The sequence below is a fragment of the Aristolochia californica genome, unplaced genomic scaffold (genome assembly GCF_029961685.1).
Source record: "Aristolochia californica isolate CCGP_79_NKW_82.1479 unplaced genomic scaffold, dmAriCali1.0.hap1 SCAF_14, whole genome shotgun sequence".
Taxonomy (NCBI): domain Eukaryota; kingdom Viridiplantae; phylum Streptophyta; class Magnoliopsida; order Piperales; family Aristolochiaceae; genus Aristolochia; species Aristolochia californica.
The window spans coordinates 2,323,581-2,340,984 of NW_027181815.1; the positions used below are offsets into that span (position 1 = coordinate 2,323,581).

The 17,404-nt window shown below is 36.9% G+C and overlaps 2 protein-coding genes across 4 annotated transcripts; both read left to right on the forward strand.

Moving 5' to 3' along the window:
• Positions 1-395: 395 nt before the first annotated feature.
• Positions 396-10,319, forward strand: LOC137949860 (ubiquitin receptor RAD23b-like). 3 transcript variants are annotated; one of them, XM_068796073.1, is made up of 13 exons: positions 396-761; positions 3,499-3,660; positions 5,082-5,120; positions 5,232-5,311; positions 5,388-5,435; positions 5,794-5,971; positions 6,062-6,196; positions 6,306-6,371; positions 7,831-7,878; positions 7,976-8,073; positions 9,486-9,570; positions 9,661-9,782; positions 9,864-10,319. In XM_068796073.1, exons 1-12 carry the CDS (start codon positions 696-698, stop codon positions 9,775-9,777), a joined length of 1,122 nt encoding a protein of 373 aa, XP_068652174.1. In that variant the 5' UTR covers positions 396-695; the 3' UTR covers positions 9,778-9,782; positions 9,864-10,319. The 3 variants fall into 3 exon arrangements, with proteins under 3 accessions (XP_068652174.1, XP_068652173.1, XP_068652175.1); XM_068796072.1 differs by having other exon boundaries at positions 397-761; positions 7,964-8,073; XM_068796074.1 differs by having other exon boundaries at positions 714-761; positions 3,484-3,660; positions 7,964-8,073.
• Positions 10,320-11,115: 796 nt separating this feature from the next.
• Positions 11,116-11,529, forward strand: LOC137950207 (auxin-responsive protein IAA33-like). Its single transcript, XM_068796596.1, has one exon. It carries the CDS (start codon positions 11,116-11,118, stop codon positions 11,527-11,529), a length of 414 nt encoding a protein of 137 aa, XP_068652697.1.
• Positions 11,530-17,404: the final 5,875 nt, after the last annotated feature.

A 17,404-nucleotide genomic window follows, 5' to 3' on the forward strand; every position in this document is an offset into this window, starting at 1 on the left:
TTCCATAGGCATCCAAACATAAGAAAAAAAAAATCTTTTTTTTTCTCTCTCTCTACTTTTTTCCCCAAATCTTCTATTATTTGCCACAGAGAATATTAATTTATGCAATTTAAATTTTGCATAAATGAAACATATTTACTAATAAAAGTTGATTTCATCTAAACTTTGAAAATAATTCTTTAGATTAAGCCGAATTTTCTTATTTTTTTATAAAGAGCAAGAAAAATACCGTTAAACAAATTGAGACGCCATGTCTCAGTCGCGCTGAGAGATCCTGTCCCTTCATGCTATGGGTAATACGTGGCAAAATCTAGAAGGGTTTGATTTTATCATGGGCCCACATTTGCTCGGGAAGTTCTGATTTCTGACAGAGACCGCCAGCACTAATCGACGATTCTCAGATATTCTTTAGCGCGACGGTCCGTTTCTCTTTTTTTTTTTCTTCTGGTTTTACACTTTTTACAGGGTTTTTGGTTAGGGTTTTGTGTTATTGTCTCGCATTCGACCGTTTCTTCGCTGAAATCGATTCCCTAGGGTCGGTCTTTTTCTGGTTTTACACTTTTTACAAGTTTTTGTGTTATTGTCTCGCATTAGACCGTTTCTTCGCTGAAGTCGATTCCCTAGGTTCGGTCTTTTCAGTGTCGTCTTGATAGAAAGAGCTTTGTCGCTTTTTTTTTTTTTTTCTGGTTGTGGCCATGAAGCTCACGGTGAAGACGCTTAAAGGCAGTCATTTTGAAATACGCGTTCAGCCTAATGATACTGTGAGTACTTTATTTACTTTTCATTCACGTTCATTTGCTTCTGCTAAGTTTTTTTTTGTGCTGTTGGATGGTTCACCGGCATGCTGAAATGAAACAATACTTCTAGAGTAGATGTTAAATCAGGGCACAGCTATTGAGGTAATTCCTCATGTAACCTTTTCCCTGCGAGTAATTGTTAAAGTGAGTACGTCATTTGAATTCTGGGTGGAGTTTTGATATTACAAGAGAGGGAAAGAGAGCAAGGTCGTGTGGATTATGCAGGTTCTAACAGCTCAACTCTTTCACTACTGCATTTCCTCCTAACCACACCAGACTGGTCTCGATTTGACATCAAAAGTTGCTTTTCTTGTGAAATCGAAATAGAAATGGGAATAGCAGAAAGAAAAACGAGAGTTACAAAACTTGCAATATTTTTTATTCCCTCAAGGATTCGGAAGAACATTTATCAATAAAGTTATATGTTGGTTCTGTTGTGCCTTCCATTCGGTTGTGTTATCAATGTCTAAACATCGTGCCATTCTGTTAAGATTGCAGATAACAGCTCAATGCAGTTGATAACAAAACCCATTGGGAGCCAGCTGATCTACTGTACTGGCTCCCTATTATTTCATTCCCCTTGAAGTGTGCGATGTCCTCTCAGCACAAGCATGAGTTTAATTGAGAAGTGGTCATGGAGGATAGTGAGGGTCAGCTAAAGTAATGGGAAGAGAACGAATTAAACAGCATTGTGAATTGATGATTCTGTCAGTGACCACTACTTTTTCAACCGTCTTCACCTTGCCAAGGCTTTTAAACGCGACCTTCTTTTCCTCTTCTTCTTTTTCTCCACCTTATTTTCTTCATGTTTCAACATCCTCTTGGTTGCTGAAACAAGCTTCTTCGTATCATACACAGGAAATCATACACCTGTGTCTAACACCATACTTAACAATGACAGCCACCATGAAGAGACCGTCACCAAGATTAAGGTTTATGACATTGGATCTGAGGCAAGCTTCTTCTGTGCTGCCACTGTGCATCCGCTGGGAATGTGAGGCCCCATTTGGTTAACATTACCCCTTCCTGTGTTCTCCTTTGTCTCTTCAATACAAATTTGTTCTTCCTTGGTCTGTTCAGGTTCTTTTGATGCAGCCAGCATTGGCTGTTGAACTTCGAAAATGGGGATGCATGCTGACTGTTTTTCCATGGACTCTTGGATAAGATTGTGCTCTGTTGCATTTTGTAAATGCTCTGCTGAAGATTTTGCACTAAAAATTTGATAGAAAGAATTTCATTACTCTTACTCAACGAAAATGGAAGCTACAGAACTTTATTTTTGTCTTCTTTCTTCAAAGCTTCTGGAGAGCATCTATTTATAGGGTTATATCTTTGTTCTCTAGATCCTCCCATTCAATTGTGCTGTTCATATCTAAATGTCATACCGATTTGTTAAGGTCCCGGTAACAGTTTTAATTTATTTGATAACAGAATTCGCTGGGGCCACCTTATTTTCTGACCTGGGTTCCTATCAAGCTTCTTTATGACTATCTCTTATCCTCGAAACTTATTATGAAAAAAAGTAAAATGCTCTTTATGGTTCAGGCAATGCGACTTAGGGGCCTGTAGTTGTTGTATACATAATATATGGGTACATATATTGTTTTAAATTTTGATCATGCCTATTATTTGAGTATATTTCACATGGTTTCAGTTGTGCAAATCTTTAGTGTGTCTCATTTAAAGAAGCTAGTTGAATAGAAATTCAGTAAGTTAATTGACACAATGGGTGAATTGGGATGCATGTTAGCAAGTTGAAACAATTTGCCATGTTTATTGATAGGTCAGGGCAGGGTCAACGTGCCCCATTGATATAATCTATGTGCTTCTTCATCGGGAGGTTGCATTTACAAACACTTTTTAGGCGTATCCTTCTTTCCAGTGGCAAAAGATTCTCTGTTATCAAATTTAATGGAGTATCAATTATGTAATAGGCTCTCATATTAATTCTTTAACCTTTGTCTAGGAATTTTTTGGAGAGGGATTGTTCAAGGGGATGGACCTTTTTATGATGGAATGTTCAAATTTATTGTGGTTAGAGACGTTCTGATCAATTCGAGTTAATTGGCCCTTATACCAAAAAGGCTAAATAGTCCTTAATGTTGTTTGAGTTTCACTTTTGTTTGGAACTTGGTTGCCACAATCACAAACAGAAGTCTCTCTGAGGTTGATCATCAGACTTCACCCCCTGTTCCCATCTCGGGATGATGTTTCCAGATTCCAACCCTTTTTCTTGTGGGGTATAGGTAGTGGATGCACAAATTGCTGTTGAGTGTTAATCATAAGAGGGCCCTCTTATAGTTAACATAAGCTTGCATGACATAGTTGTCCTCTCTTTTTGTATTTCTGTGGCTTGGGGTTTCAAAAAGGCAAGGGGAGGGTATGGGGTTTGTTTCTGGAGGATGGTATGCTTTTCTGTGCCACAAGTTGTTTATGGACATAACACTTGTTCTTGAAGGTAAGAAAGATCCAAAACGATCAGAAGAGAGGGGTCTGACCTCAAGATCACTGATAATTGGAAAATAAACAAATAAAAAAGAAAAAAGAAAATCTGAGATGTTATCCTATCAATATTTCAGTTCCATTCTCAATATTTTTTTTTGCTCTTACCCGTCATCTAAAGCTCTTTGAAAACAATTGCTCTCAGCATTAGTACACATCTTTTTTATTGTGCCAATCCTTGAAGTTACTTCATTCGTAGGTTATGGCTGTGAAGAAGAATATAGAAGAGGTGCAAGGAAAAGACTGCTATCCTTGTGGGCAGCAGCTATTGATTCATAATGGGAAGGTTTTGAAAGATGAAACTACATTGGAGGAAAATAAAGTCAGTGAAGATGGCTTTCTTGTGGTTATGCTAAGCAAGGTATGTGATCTACCATCTATTTTTATGTTTCTACAAAATTATCTTAGCACTATCTACTTACTTACTGTTCCTTTTGCTAAGATCCATTGGTTAAATTACATGCTTTCATTCAATCTGAGTTTTCTTGTTGTCATGGAGGTCTTAACGAGTAGGTTGTTAATATATATATATATATTCCTGTAGAGAATAATGTGAATTTTTGCCAGGAATTTGTAGCATGTTGTTTTTCTTGCACTATGCTTGGCTCATACAGGCACTGTTCCCGATTTTGTGTATTTGTTCATCTCGCCCAGAGGATCCACAATCTAAGATTGCTTGTGGAGCAAAAAAAAGCTCAATGTGCCGTGTACCATGGAAATATATGAATTGATTTTAATTTTGTGGAACTGTCGATGCTACTGTTTTGAATCTTTCTGGCTTACTGCATTGGTGGAACACTTTTGTTTCTCAGATTCTGCTGAAGATCCACTATTTTGCGTAATGCAACACTCATAAAATAGAAATACAGGCTGCAGACCAGCAAATGCTAATATAGATGGTAACTTAAAGATTGGCAGAGGTGTCTTTACATATAATAAGGGAAAAATTTCTGATTTTTAAGACATGAGAGCATGGTATATGGAGATTACCATATGATGGTTAGCAGCTTATCGTGAACTTTGAGAAACATGTGGACCATCTGAAGCAGCTGATGGAATCGTCAAGATTTGCACAGAAGAATAGGAATTGTACTTAGCAGTTTTCTAGGAGTTTCTAGTTGATGCTCTGTCATTGTCCCTGCACTTGGTGCTAAAAGTTTTTTTTGATAGACCTCATCGCAGTGGATCGTGATGTTCTAGGCTTTCTCATTGAATTTTCCCTAGCATGGCCAGATCTACACGGGTACCTTGAGTCCATTACATTGTGACTAATTTACCTTTGTCTGCTAATATTCTTTTAAGTGGTTGAGTTTTTATTGGACATTGGTTAGGTTTAAGAGAACTATAAATGCATTCTTAAGAACGTGACATAAAATTCCTTTTGCTTGGTAATGTGAGATCTCTTAGTTGGAATTTGATTGTGCTGGAATTGGAACCACAAGACGATCACTGAAATTATTTAGGCAAAGTTTGATTGTATTTGGCATCAGCTGATTTAGGCATGATAAGGTTCATCCTTAACTTAAAACAACATATGGTCATTGTGATCATAATATTATCAAGCAGTATTAGGTTCATTAGAAGTTACCATGAATGTGATAGTGATTCTGTAGTTCTAGTATGGGATCTTTCGGTTTCGTATTAAAGGTTTTTGACTGCTCATGTATTTCATGCTTTTAGTGTATATCGTCATATTATTATTCCTACTAATATCTTTCTTATGTATTACCTTGATAACTATGATTATGGTTGTTCATAATATTGACATTGTTCTGGTGCCAGAGCAAATCCTCAGGTACAACTGGCACTTCATCTTCACAGGTGATTTTTCTTGGTATATCATTGTTCAAGTGCTTACTGGGCATTGAATTCTTTTCCAAACTGCTTTGTAGAGACTTCTTTAAGTTCTAATTGATATCTTCATTTATGCAGCTCTCTACAACTGCTCCTATTTCTGTTCCTGCTCCTATTTCTGTTCCTGCTCCTCCTAAAGGGACTTCAACAGAAGCACTGTATGTTGCCTCCTTGTCTTCCTTCCAGTAGTTATTACAAGATCATTCATATAGCTGATGGGATTCCTTGTTTCAGGGCTACATTGAGCAATACTACAACAAGCTCTGACAGACCAAAATCAGAGTAAGTAGTTCATTATTGTATATTGTTTATCAATTATTTGAGTAAACGCATGATCTTAGTAGGTTTAAAATATTCATATGAAGAAGCAAGTCAGTGGTTCTTCACTTACTCCATCCTGCACAACTGCAACCCCCACCCTTAAAACTGGTAGATGTTTGTTAACCTCAAATTAACCCGTTCAGAATTGGATTCTGCCAGTAAGAGCTATGGATGTTTTTCAAAATAAGAGTTATGGATGTTTTTCAAAATAAGAGTTATGGATGTCACTCTGTTTCCATTCCTTCAATGATTGTTCATCTTGTGTGTGGTTCCTTCTTATTAAGATTTTATGATGTGATTTATATGTGTATACGGGCAGAGGCTTATCCGGTGCTTATGGTCAAGCTGCATCAAACCTTGTAGCTGGCAATAATCTTGAGCAAACCATTCAGCAACTAATAGATATGGGTGGTGGGACCTGGGACCATGAAACAGTTTTGCGTGCACTTCGTGCTGCTTACAACAATCCAGAGCGTGCTGTGGAGTATCTATATTCTGTATGTTTGAATTTGTTCTTTATTTAAGTCCTTGTAAGTTTTAGCTTGTATGCAGCTTTGAGGGGCTAACCATTTATATTTCTACTGCAGGGTATCCCACCATCAGCGGAAGTTGCTGTTCCAACTGCTGGTAATTTACCCTCTGACCAAAGTGCTAATGCCATGACTGGCACGGCACCTCTCCCTGGCTTACCAAATTCTTCTCCTTTGAATCTATTTCCACAGGTGTAACTTGGCTTTCTTTGTTTAACTTCACCAATTTTCATCTCTTTATTTAGTTCTTTGTGTTATATTTCTATTATTATATCATGAAACAACTTTCATATTCTTCTAGGGTGCTTCTAATCTAGGCACTGGGGAGGGAGCTGGGTCCCTTGATTTTCTTAGAAACAATGAACAGGTGTGTACCCTTTCAGTTATATGATGCAAGATAATTGCATCTTAACTCTTCTTCTACTCTATTCTTTTTGCACTCTCTCAGCAGTTATTTATCTTTGCTTTAACATGAAAGTTATTGGTTTGCCAGATATAGGTTGTCTCAGCTGCAATAATTTTACCCATAAAATAAAGCATTTGAATAGTTGTGCAGGACCTGGTTTTCTTATAAATCGTAACCATAATCTGAATTTGAATTTTGATTACTTGATTTTTCAAAGTCTTATTGTTTCAGGACCTTTAGAGATCTTACATGGTTTTATGCATGCATTCTGCTTGTTGCCAACGTTAGATTCATTAAAAATATTTGCACGTTATATCGAATTGCTAGCGGAGTACGATATGTCCAAGTTTGCAAGTCTTCTTGTTGGCACTTGTGTATCCAAGAAAAACTAGTTACCTGTAACCAAGAGAGTAGCTTAGGATGGCTAAACATGGAAAGACAATCTTAGAATGATTTTGTTAGAGAACATCTGTTAGTGGCACCACAGCATGAGATATAAGGGAGATTTGACTGAGATAGTGACTTGATGGTATACTAGTTGAACGAGATTTATAGATCGTAGCTTATGGAACCTGTAAGAAGTTGAAGAAGCTTGAAAACAATGTGGATGGAAGTTGTGCCTAAAGACATGAAAAAGGTTAATCCATCAGCGGAGTGAAGAAAATATAGATAAGAATGGAAGGCAATGATTTATATAGCTGATTGACATACGATTAATATTGGTGTATGTGCTCATAAAAATTCAAATAATTGTCAAAGGGATTTTGTACAGCATAGCCTCTACTAATAAAAGTTTTGTAATATAAAGGTAAAATCTCTCCATTCTTTTTTTTTAAACGGTAAACTCTTAATGTAGTCGAAATCTGTACGCACTTCCAGCCACTACTGGTTTTGTCTCAGATATTAATGGATCAATCTGTGTGGGCTAGCACTTTTAATATTTGTATTGCTTTGCTTCTTATTGTGTTTCAACCCTCTTTAGAATGGAAAAGTTGCTGTCTAGTTTCATGTCAGATGGGTATGGCTTACAGCAGAACTTTGAGAGTGAAAGCATCAGATTGGGATACCCTGCTTTGTTGAAATTTGTGCAACTTATGAGCATATCTCCTGTTTTATGCTTTTTCTTGGTCTTAAGTCTTAAAAAATCCTCAGATTCAAGTCTTTAAGTAAAAAAAAAAAAAAAAAAAAAGTTTTCAAGTGTGTCTTGTTGCTCTAGTATTGAAATCATTTCTTCACTCCATTCGTGCGATATAACTATTAAATGGTTATAAATCTCTTTCTCATTTGCATAAATAACTCATATGGCTTTTAGATCTCAAACTCTGTAATTATATAGGGTTTTGCATTGGGCACAGCAGCTATTTGTTACCTTTTATCTGTGATTGTTACTGGTTTTGATACTCTTTCTTCTGTCTTCTAGTTCCAAAATTTGCGGTCAATGGTTCAAGCAAATCCCCAAATACTACAGGTATGCAACTCCTAATTTTGTTGTATTTATTGTGAAACTATATAAGGTGTCTGGAGTTGACTGTGGGAACCACTTTCTGACACAGCCAATGCTTCAGGAGCTAAGCAAGCAAAATCCTCAACTGCTGAATTTAATTCAGGAACATCATGCAGAGTTTCTTCACTTGTTAAATGAACCTGTGGAAGGTGCTGAAGGGTGAGCACTTAAAATTGCACAGTTATATGATATAGTGTGTCAGGTACCTCTATTAAGCATTGATGTAGTGAAATTCCTTATGCTTGATGAAATGACAGCTGAAGCTCTCTGTATTGTCAGTTTTCTTGTTTCGGAGATCAATGTAAAGTATATCCAAAACGAGCCGACCTTAGCTCAGTTGGTAGAGTGGAGGACTCTAGTTGACATCAGACATCCTTAGACCTAAGGCCGTTTGGTCTAGTGGTATTCTCTTTACATCAGGTGCGTCAGGTCGCGAGTTCGAATCGTGCCACGCCCCTCTCAAAAAAAACAAAAATGTAAATTATATCCATTCGACATAACAAACAGGCCAGCTGGGCCATGTGCTTCCACTAGTATAAAGAACAAAGAATCTAGCTCTGCTCTTCAAAGATCACATTTCATTTTTATGGGTAGTATGACCGTCTTTGGGAATAATATGGGCCAAACTTCTTTATTGACTGTTTAGTGACATGCAAAGTGTTGAGTGGGAAAAAGTCCCGCTTTGAGAAATTGGAAGAAAAGTTAATGTGTTATAAAAATTGATCAATAAGCCTCCGGTTATTTTATGATGGAACTGGATTTAGTCAAATAGTGGTACTAGAGCAGGATGTGTGCATGGGTTGAGACCCAATTTGTACTCCCCAAGCTATCTGTCTGTTGTGGATTCCATAAGTTAGGAGTCGTATATATTGTAGACTCCATGAAATGGAAGTCTATGTTCTTTGTTCTATTATGAGTAGGTGCCCACATCTCTGGTCCGTTATGCATAAGCCTAGACTTGAGGAGTGTTGAGTGCGAAAAGATCCACATCGAGTTATATGATTGAACAATATATCTTCTAAGTGGTTAGGCATGTTGGGATGGAATTGAGTTCAATCCAACAAGAAGTCTATGGTGAACATGTTATTATGGTGTTTGACTGTCTCCTTCATTTTGTTATCCATTTACATTCCGAGTCCCTCCTCTCTTATCAACTACTATTCCTCTTTTCATACTTCCAAATGTTTGCTGTAGATGTACAGTTTGCTTTTACAGCTATTCATGTAATTATTGCACTATTTGTAGAAAAAAATACTAATATTCTGCTGCCTGTAAGGATATCATTCAGATTTCTGTCCTTCCAAACTTATGGGAGGCAGATTTTTATTTTCTGACCGAGTTCCTTGTTTTATCTTATTTTAGACTTCTAATAGGAATTTTTTGTCATGTCATCCCATCGCCGCCCCCCCCCCCCCCCCCCCCACATGAGTTTTGTGCGGTGCTTTCACTTATATTTGTCAATTTAATTTAATAGGGCGGCATAAGTCGGCATAAGTCTGCTTCCCATAGTTATATCATTATTATTTTTCTATCTACTAGGGCATTTCTGATTTGGCAAGCTTTTCTTCCAGGGATTTGTTTGACCAAGCTGAGCAGGACCAGGAGATGCCCCATGCCATCAATGTGACACCAGCTGAGCAGGAAGCCATTGAACGAGTAGGCATTGCTTCTTTCCTTGAGTGTTTCTGTTTTTGTTTTTGTTTTTGTTTTTTTTTTCTTTCCTTAAGTGTGATATCTGTTGTATAGCTTGAAGCCATGGGATTCGATAGAGCTCTTGTTATAGAAGCATTCCTAGCATGTGACAAGAATGAAGAGTTGGCTGTGAATTACTTGTTGGAGCATGCTGGTGATTTTGATGACTGAGACAGGTGATTCGTGGAGCTTGGTATTTTTAAGTCCCTTGCTCGGTTCAACGCATTTTTACTAAACCATGTGGCTTGACTTCACAGGGTGTGATGTATGCCAAGTTGCTCCCAAGTGTTGAGGAAGCAGTGCTGGTTTCAGTGTTTCATAATTCCACTGCTAAACATTTGGAATGTTGTGATAGAGGCAGATGGAGCCCAACCCTCTAAAAAAATTGAAGGATATTAATGGGATGATTCTTTGGGGTTTTTCACGGAGAACTGAATCTTATAGACTCGGAAGTTTACATCCTGTGTCTCTAATATATTTTAATTTCGATTTTCGGGCAACGAAAGTGTGATCCATTGCCTATGTTATTGAATGTTGGAAGTGGCCTGTTTCTGTTTTGTTTTCTAGAACGCCTCCTGGGTCTTGTACAAAACTACCCAACATCCACATAAGATCAAAGGGTCTGCCTTGATGAAGGCGAAGACTGAACCAGTAGCTAGTGACTTGTTTGTTTAAATGGCAGTCCAAGTACTGATTCCTATCCTTTGAGCTCCCACCTTTCTGGAGACTTGAGATTACAAACTTGCCATTTATCTATTTCAGTTCCTAACCTATTTCACAAAAACTGAAATTTGTATTGATTTGTCCATTAGTTGGTTCAAGCTTGCCATTCATCTATTTCAGTTACTAATCCACTAAAACTACCGAGGAGCAAGGAAAATCCAACCAAACACAATCTCATGAAGAAAAATGAAAGTTCATTAGAGAAGTCTTCAAGCTTTAACAATGTCTATTGACGTAAACAATCTAAGAATTAAAGGAAAATTCATTCCAAGGTTCATGAAGACGGAGATGGGAGAGAGAGATCACAAACCCCTCAGACAACTTTTTCTCCTTTCTTCTTCTTCCTCTTTTGTCTTCTGCTTCCTCCCATTCAAATTCGGAATCTGGATTTTGCTGTATCTCTATTGTTTTTGCTAATTAATTAGGTAGTGGCACCTCCGTTGTGGAAGTGTTCTTCAGCGGTTGTTTGTTTATTTATATCTTCTTCCTAGTGGTTGTGACCGTCGTTTACTCTCTGAGCATTTGGGTTTCTTACTTCTCACGTCTGTTTGCTCCTTGGTCGAACGGATCGCTCCCACTTTTTTCTAGTCTCTGAAAACGCAGTGAATGCCACTAATAAATGGCATCAGAAAGAGAAAATGAAAGCAGTGTTAGAGCAGTTGCAGACAGGGCACTGACGCTTCGGACATTTGTGCTTGAGTATTTATAGCCAGGAAACATTAAACGAGAAGAGAACAAATCTTTTGGGAAACGCAGGTTGGTCTTATCTTCTCCAGAAGCGCAGCGATGAACACCTTCAGCATCCACCAAGAAGCCTGGATCAACAGAGCACCAACTCCCACCATGCACACCTGTTTCCTAGGCGTGGTGCCTTCTCCGTCTTCTTTCCAAGGGATGTATAATTGCCGGAGTGTTCTCAATTTCCCGGGAATGGACGAGGAGCTGACATCGTCGGTGGTGCCGCCGGTGACGGTCGTGCTGGAAGGCCGGACAATCTGCCACCGGATCAGCCTTCACAAGCACGCCAGCTACCAAAGTCTGGCCAAGGCCCTCCAGCAGATGTTTACCGACGTGTACGGCGACATGGGTGTTGCTTCAGACGCCGACCTCGACATGACCAACGCCGTCCCTGGCCACATGGTTGCCTACGAAGACTTGGAAGACGATCTCCTCCTCGCTGGAGATCTTAAATGGAAGTAAACCCTCCCTCTCTTGAATTAATCATCTCTCTCAATTTGTGAAATGGAAGTAGCTTGACTTCCTACAGAAGTTCCAACAATGGTGAATGAGTAGCATCCGTTTGCTTATATCAAATGCTTGCTGTGTGATAAAAATGAAAAACGCCATGGTGTTTCATTTGTTTAACCAGTATTGTTTTCTGGATCAATCTTTTCTCTTAACTCTGATTCAAGAATGAATTAGAAATGCATTGATTCACCTGATAATTAATTACCAGCATTCCCAGTTCTTGACAGAATAAACATACTCAAGGATGGGAGAGACAACTGGATTCATTCAAGATTATGAAAATAAATAAATAAATAATACTAAAATATTACTTGATCATCGTTTTTTATATTATTTATATAAAAATAATAATATAAATTAATACAAATATTATAAATAATTTTCCTATAGTTTCCTACGGAGGTACAAATGCAAAAAAAATAAAAAAATACATGATCTAATAAAATTTTAAATAAAAAATTAGTCAAATTGAAAATAGTTTTTTCGTTATTTTATTTTCTTGTAGCGGAAAAAAATGATAATATATTTCTTTTAATTGTTTTGTTTGATCGACAAATCAATCAATATAAATTTGACTCCTCTTTCTTTTAATAAGATATAGGGCTTACGCCAGAAATTTAGTAATATAAAGATTAATTCTTCAAAGTTAGAATTCCTTCCTTGGAGCATGGTATATTGGGTCGAAGGTCCTATCCCAAAAAACCTTTTCTGTCAACTAATAAACTCAATATATTTTATCTCACTAATCCATGTGAGACTATTCCTTAACGCTCCCCTTCACATGTAGGCACATGGATAATTTGGGTAGAATGCCCGTATACTGAGTGGTTGCTCTGATACCATATTAAATTGGGTCGAAGGCCCTATCCCAAAATAACTAGCCACTTAGGCAACCTCTTATGCCAACTAATAAACTCAAGATCTTATATCTCACTAATCCATGTGGATCTTATATCTTAATTAAATCCTTCTTCATGTATATGATGCATATAATATGTAATAAAAAATATAAGGGGAAAAGGTTGTGCCTTCCCCTCCTTTGTGTCAATTTTACTCAGTTACTTAATTTTTATTCAATATTTATAAAAATATAATTAAAACCAAATAAAAAACCCTACTTGATTTATAGGATTCCAAGAAATTTTATTTGTTTATTATTTTATTTAATAAAACAATGTGATGTTTATGTTTTATACCTAATTACTTAATCACCAGTAGAGCTCTTAAGAGGGTGATAATTATATGTCGAATTTTTTAAATTCCTGCACACAGTCATTCTTTTATTCTCTCCCACATATTGTTCTCCATTTAATGAGAAGCTGAACTAAACCACGTTTTTGCATTAATTAAGGGTGGATACAATTTAGAACAAAAATGATAAATAAAATCATGAAAATCTTATGTCTTAAACCGAAGGGAGATACAAAATCTTATCTCTAGAATCTAAGTGAAGATAATCACTTATCAATAACTACATGTTCCACTGGCTAGGGGGAGGAGGGATCTCCACCCTCTTTCTTTAATTAATTGGTTAGTCTCTAAACAAGAGAAATTATATTTATACTCAATTTGCTCTGGGCATCCAAACAAGAAAAAAATAAATATCTTTCCTTGTCAATCTCTTTTATTATAAAAAAAAAACCAGTGGAAAGATATGTTCTAAGTTGACCATCGATCAACCGACTGCTTTGGGTTTAATTTTTTAGCACAATATATGCTTAGTAAATATAATGTAGATAAATATAAATAATTACTTTGTAGTCATTTGATGTATGATATGAAAATGATTTAACTGAAATCAACAACCATGGACCGCATTGACATAAATCTTTCCAGGTCTACATTGGAGGTGTCAATGTGGTAAAGACAATTGTTAACATGAATGAAACAACTGTTAACCATTTTTATGAGAAACGATTTTCTCATTAACGTGGTCTCAAACTTCTGGCAGTTGCAACTCCCTCGGTAACACGAAGCCATGAATAACCTTGATGGGAGGTTGACTTTAGTTAATGGTTGTTCGGTCCCCTGTCTTGTCACTCAAACCCCTTCAGTTGAGCCATCGTCGTGAGTGCTCAAAGATCGGAAGCACCGAACAGAGAATGAAATTTGATGCGTATGGAAGGAGGTATGATTTAGCTTCCATTTAATTTATATGATGAATTTCATGTTGTTATTAGAAATTCATGTTTAAGGCTTATAGTTGGTATCAGAGCAAACCTCTGATCCAGCGTTTCGGTTCCATTTGAGTTTAAATTTAAAAGCTCTGTTTTTGGCTCTGTTTTTTAAACAAATTCTGTGTGGTCTCTGTATGTTCCCCGTTTGTGGAAGCCGGGGCTCTGGCATCGGCGATAACCATTGTCGAGCATGATGCTGGCATTGACAACCATACTGCACAGTTTGCTAGCGCTGACAACTTACAGAACGCCGACGAAGCCTGTCGTTGTACGCTCTCTGTGAGCTCACCTCAGTGACAATTCGCGACGCCTTCGAGCATTGGAAGCCGTAGCACCAACGCCGGCGACCATTCCGACAGGTTTGCCGGCGTCGACGACTTGAAAGAACGCCAATGAACTTTCCTTTTGCGCGCGACTGGAGGTTGAAGACGACCTCCAGCGCGCAGAATCATGTAAATTAAAATCATAAGGTCTTTTTGTAAATACCGGACGAGTTGGCTTGAGACGAGTCTTATGCGACTCGCCGTTCCAACTCGGCTACCGCGACTCAGGTCGTGTTGACTCGAAAAAAAAAAAAAAATCCGTCGAGTCGACTCGGACAAGTTGAGTTGGCTCGCCGTTCCTGGGCCGAGCTGACTCGGAGCTTATAATTCGATTTTGCGCCAGCGGGATTCAAACCCCCGTGCACGCAAATTCAATTGCGCCAGTGACCATTAGGCCACTGGCCATCAACTGTTATGTATATAGGAAATTTTAGATTTATTTCTTGTTATAGTTTTATGCATTTTTAGCATATCTTTAAATGCTTGAAATTAAAGTTATGCAAAATATTATAGTTTTTAATTATGCATATCTTATGAGAATATTTTGTGCATAATGATAACATATTAGTATAAGTTACAATTATGCAATTCATGCTATTCTCATACATTTGTGAGATTTAATGTCCAGTGATCTATATAATTTTTATTAATTAGAGAGTAGCCACAACATCTTTAACTTAATAAGAATTATATATTGTGATTAGGATCACATAAATAATATTAGACATTAATTGTAACTAATTTTACTTGATATAATAAATTTTATCCCACAGGAATTTTTATTATATTTGAGTTTATTAATTAGGATAAAATATCAAGTTATTCATAATTTACCCACAAGGATTATGAATTCATAAGTAATTTGATAGTTTTATCATAAAGAAAAAGTAGAAATTAATTGTAATTAATTATACTTAATATAATAAATTTTATTCAACAAGAACTTTTATTATATTTGAGTATATTAATTAGGATAAAATATCAAATTATTCATAATTTACCCACAGGAATTATGAATTCATAAATAATTTGATAGTTTTATCATCAAGTTTACTCATAAAGAATATTGAATTTGCTTGAATTAAAAAATATTTAGCCCACAAGCAATATTTTTTATGTCAGTTGATTTGATTTTTAAGCATGATTTACATTGGTAAAGCATGATATTTTATTCAGGCCTCAGTTTTAACATCAACATGTAATTTGTAATTTTATGCAATTGTACAACCTGCACATTTCTCTGATATTCGTTGCGATATCCCTGATCTTAAGGGAGATAACTATAAGGTCTGGAAAGAGAGAATACTTCTTCATTTAGGGTGGATGGATATAGATTATGCTATTAGGAAAGATGAACCACCAGTAATTACTGATACCAGCATTGCAGCTGAAATTACACTTTATGAACGATGGGAGCGATCTAATCGCCTCAGTGTAATGTTCATTAATACTAAACTTGTTGCTGATATTCGTGGTTCTGTTAAGCGATATGAAAATGTCAAAGGCTTGCTGAAAGCCATTGATACTCAATTTGTCACTTCAGATAAGGCATTAGCAAGTACGCTAATCATGAAGTTTTTATCCCTAAGCACACCAGTATGAGAGGTGTGCGTGAGCACATCATGCAAATGAGGGATATTGCGGCTCAATTAAAAAATCCTCAGGTTGATATGTCAGAATCTTTCGTAGTGCATTACATCATAAATTCCTTTCCGCACCAATATGGACCCTTCAAAATCTCGTACAATACACATAAAGATAAATGGTCAGTTAATGAACTTTTGACTATGTGTGTTCAAGAGGAAGGGACTTTGGTGATGGAACAAGGAGAAAGGGTCATGTTGACCACACATGGACAGGGCAAGTATCAAGCCAAACAAAAAGGGAAGGGTAAAATACCCCCCCAAGCTGGTATTAAGAAAGATTCCAAGTGTTTGTTCTGTAAAAAGAAGGGATACATGAAGAAGGAATGTACCAAGTTTCAGAAATGGCTTGCTGACAAAGGTACACCAACCTCATTTGTTTGTTATGAATCTAACATGGTTAATGTCAATAATTACACTTGGTGGATTGATTCTGGATCAACAATCCACATCTCGAATTCCTTGCAGGGTTTGCAAAACCTAAGAAACCAGTGGAAAGTGAGCATCACATTTTCTCAGGAGATCAGATGAGCTTACATGTGGAAGCTATAGGAACTTGCTATTTAACTTTACGTAGTAGTTTTGTTTTAAAATTAGAAAAGACCTTTTATGTTCCAAGTTTCTCCAGAAACTTGATTTCAATTTCAAGGTTTGTACCTTATGGATATTCTTTTAACTTTTCAGACTCATCTTTCAGTTTACATTATAAGTCTGATTGTGTTGGGAATGGTACATTGTCTAATGGTCTTTATAGCATTAATTTACAAAATAATGTCACTTACAGTTCAATGCATGTTCACACTGGTAATAAAAGAGGTGTTATTAATGAGGATTCCTCTACATTATGGCACTGGAGATTAGGTCATATCTCCATAGATAAAATTAAAAGATTAGTGAATGCAGGGGTACTTAATACTCTGGATTTTACTGGTTTTGAGACTTGTGTAGACAGTATTAAGAGAAAGTAGACCAACAAGTCAAAGAAAGGTACCAATAGGAGTTCAACCATATTAGAGATCATACATACTGATATATGTAGTCCAGACATGGACTCACATGGTCAGAAATACTTCATCTCTTTTATAGATGATTCCTCACGATACATGTATTTCTACAAGCTTTATAACAAGAATGAAGTATTAGATGCCTTTAAGATCTTTAAGGCTGAAGTAGAGACACAATGCGATAAGCAAATTAAGATCGTGAGATCAGATAGAGGTGGAGAATACCATGGTAGATACACAGAGAATGGACAAGCACCTGGGTCATTTACAAAGTTTCTTGAAGAATATGGGATTGTTGCCCAATATACCATGTCTGGTTCTCCGGACCAAAATGGTGTAGCATAAAGAAGAAATTGAACATTATTAAGCATGGTGCAGAGTATGTTTAGCAACTCCAATCTTCCTAGGTTCTTGTGGCCTGAAGCACTTAAGACGACAGTGTATATATTAAACCGAGTTCCAACCAAGGTTGTTCCAAAAACGCCATTTGAATTATGGAAATGTTGGAAATCGAGTTTGCGACATATGCGCATTTGGGGATGCCTGTCTGAAGTGAGAATTTATAATCCACAAGAGAAGAAGTTGGACCCAAGGACCATTAGTGGGTATTTCATTGCATATGCTGAAAGGTCTAAAGGTTACAGATTTTATTGTCCATCTCACAACACTAGTATTGTGGA

What these genes read in the sequence shown, in the direction of transcription:
- LOC137949860 (XM_068796072.1), top strand. Translation starts at nt 696, where the DNA reads ATGAAGCTCACGGTGAAGACGCTTAAAGGCAGTCATTTTGAAATACGC. An exon ending in CTGTGGAGTATCTATATTCT is followed by an intron (nt 5,972 to 6,061) that starts GTATGTTTGAAT and finishes TTTCTACTGCAG; the next exon opens with GGTATCCCACCATCAGCGGA. An exon ending in TTCTTAGAAACAATGAACAG is followed by an intron (nt 6,372 to 7,830) that starts GTGTGTACCCTT and finishes TCTGTCTTCTAG; the next exon opens with TTCCAAAATTTGCGGTCAAT.
- LOC137950207 (XM_068796596.1), top strand. Translation starts at nt 11,116, where the DNA reads ATGAACACCTTCAGCATCCACCAAGAAGCCTGGATCAACAGAGCACCA.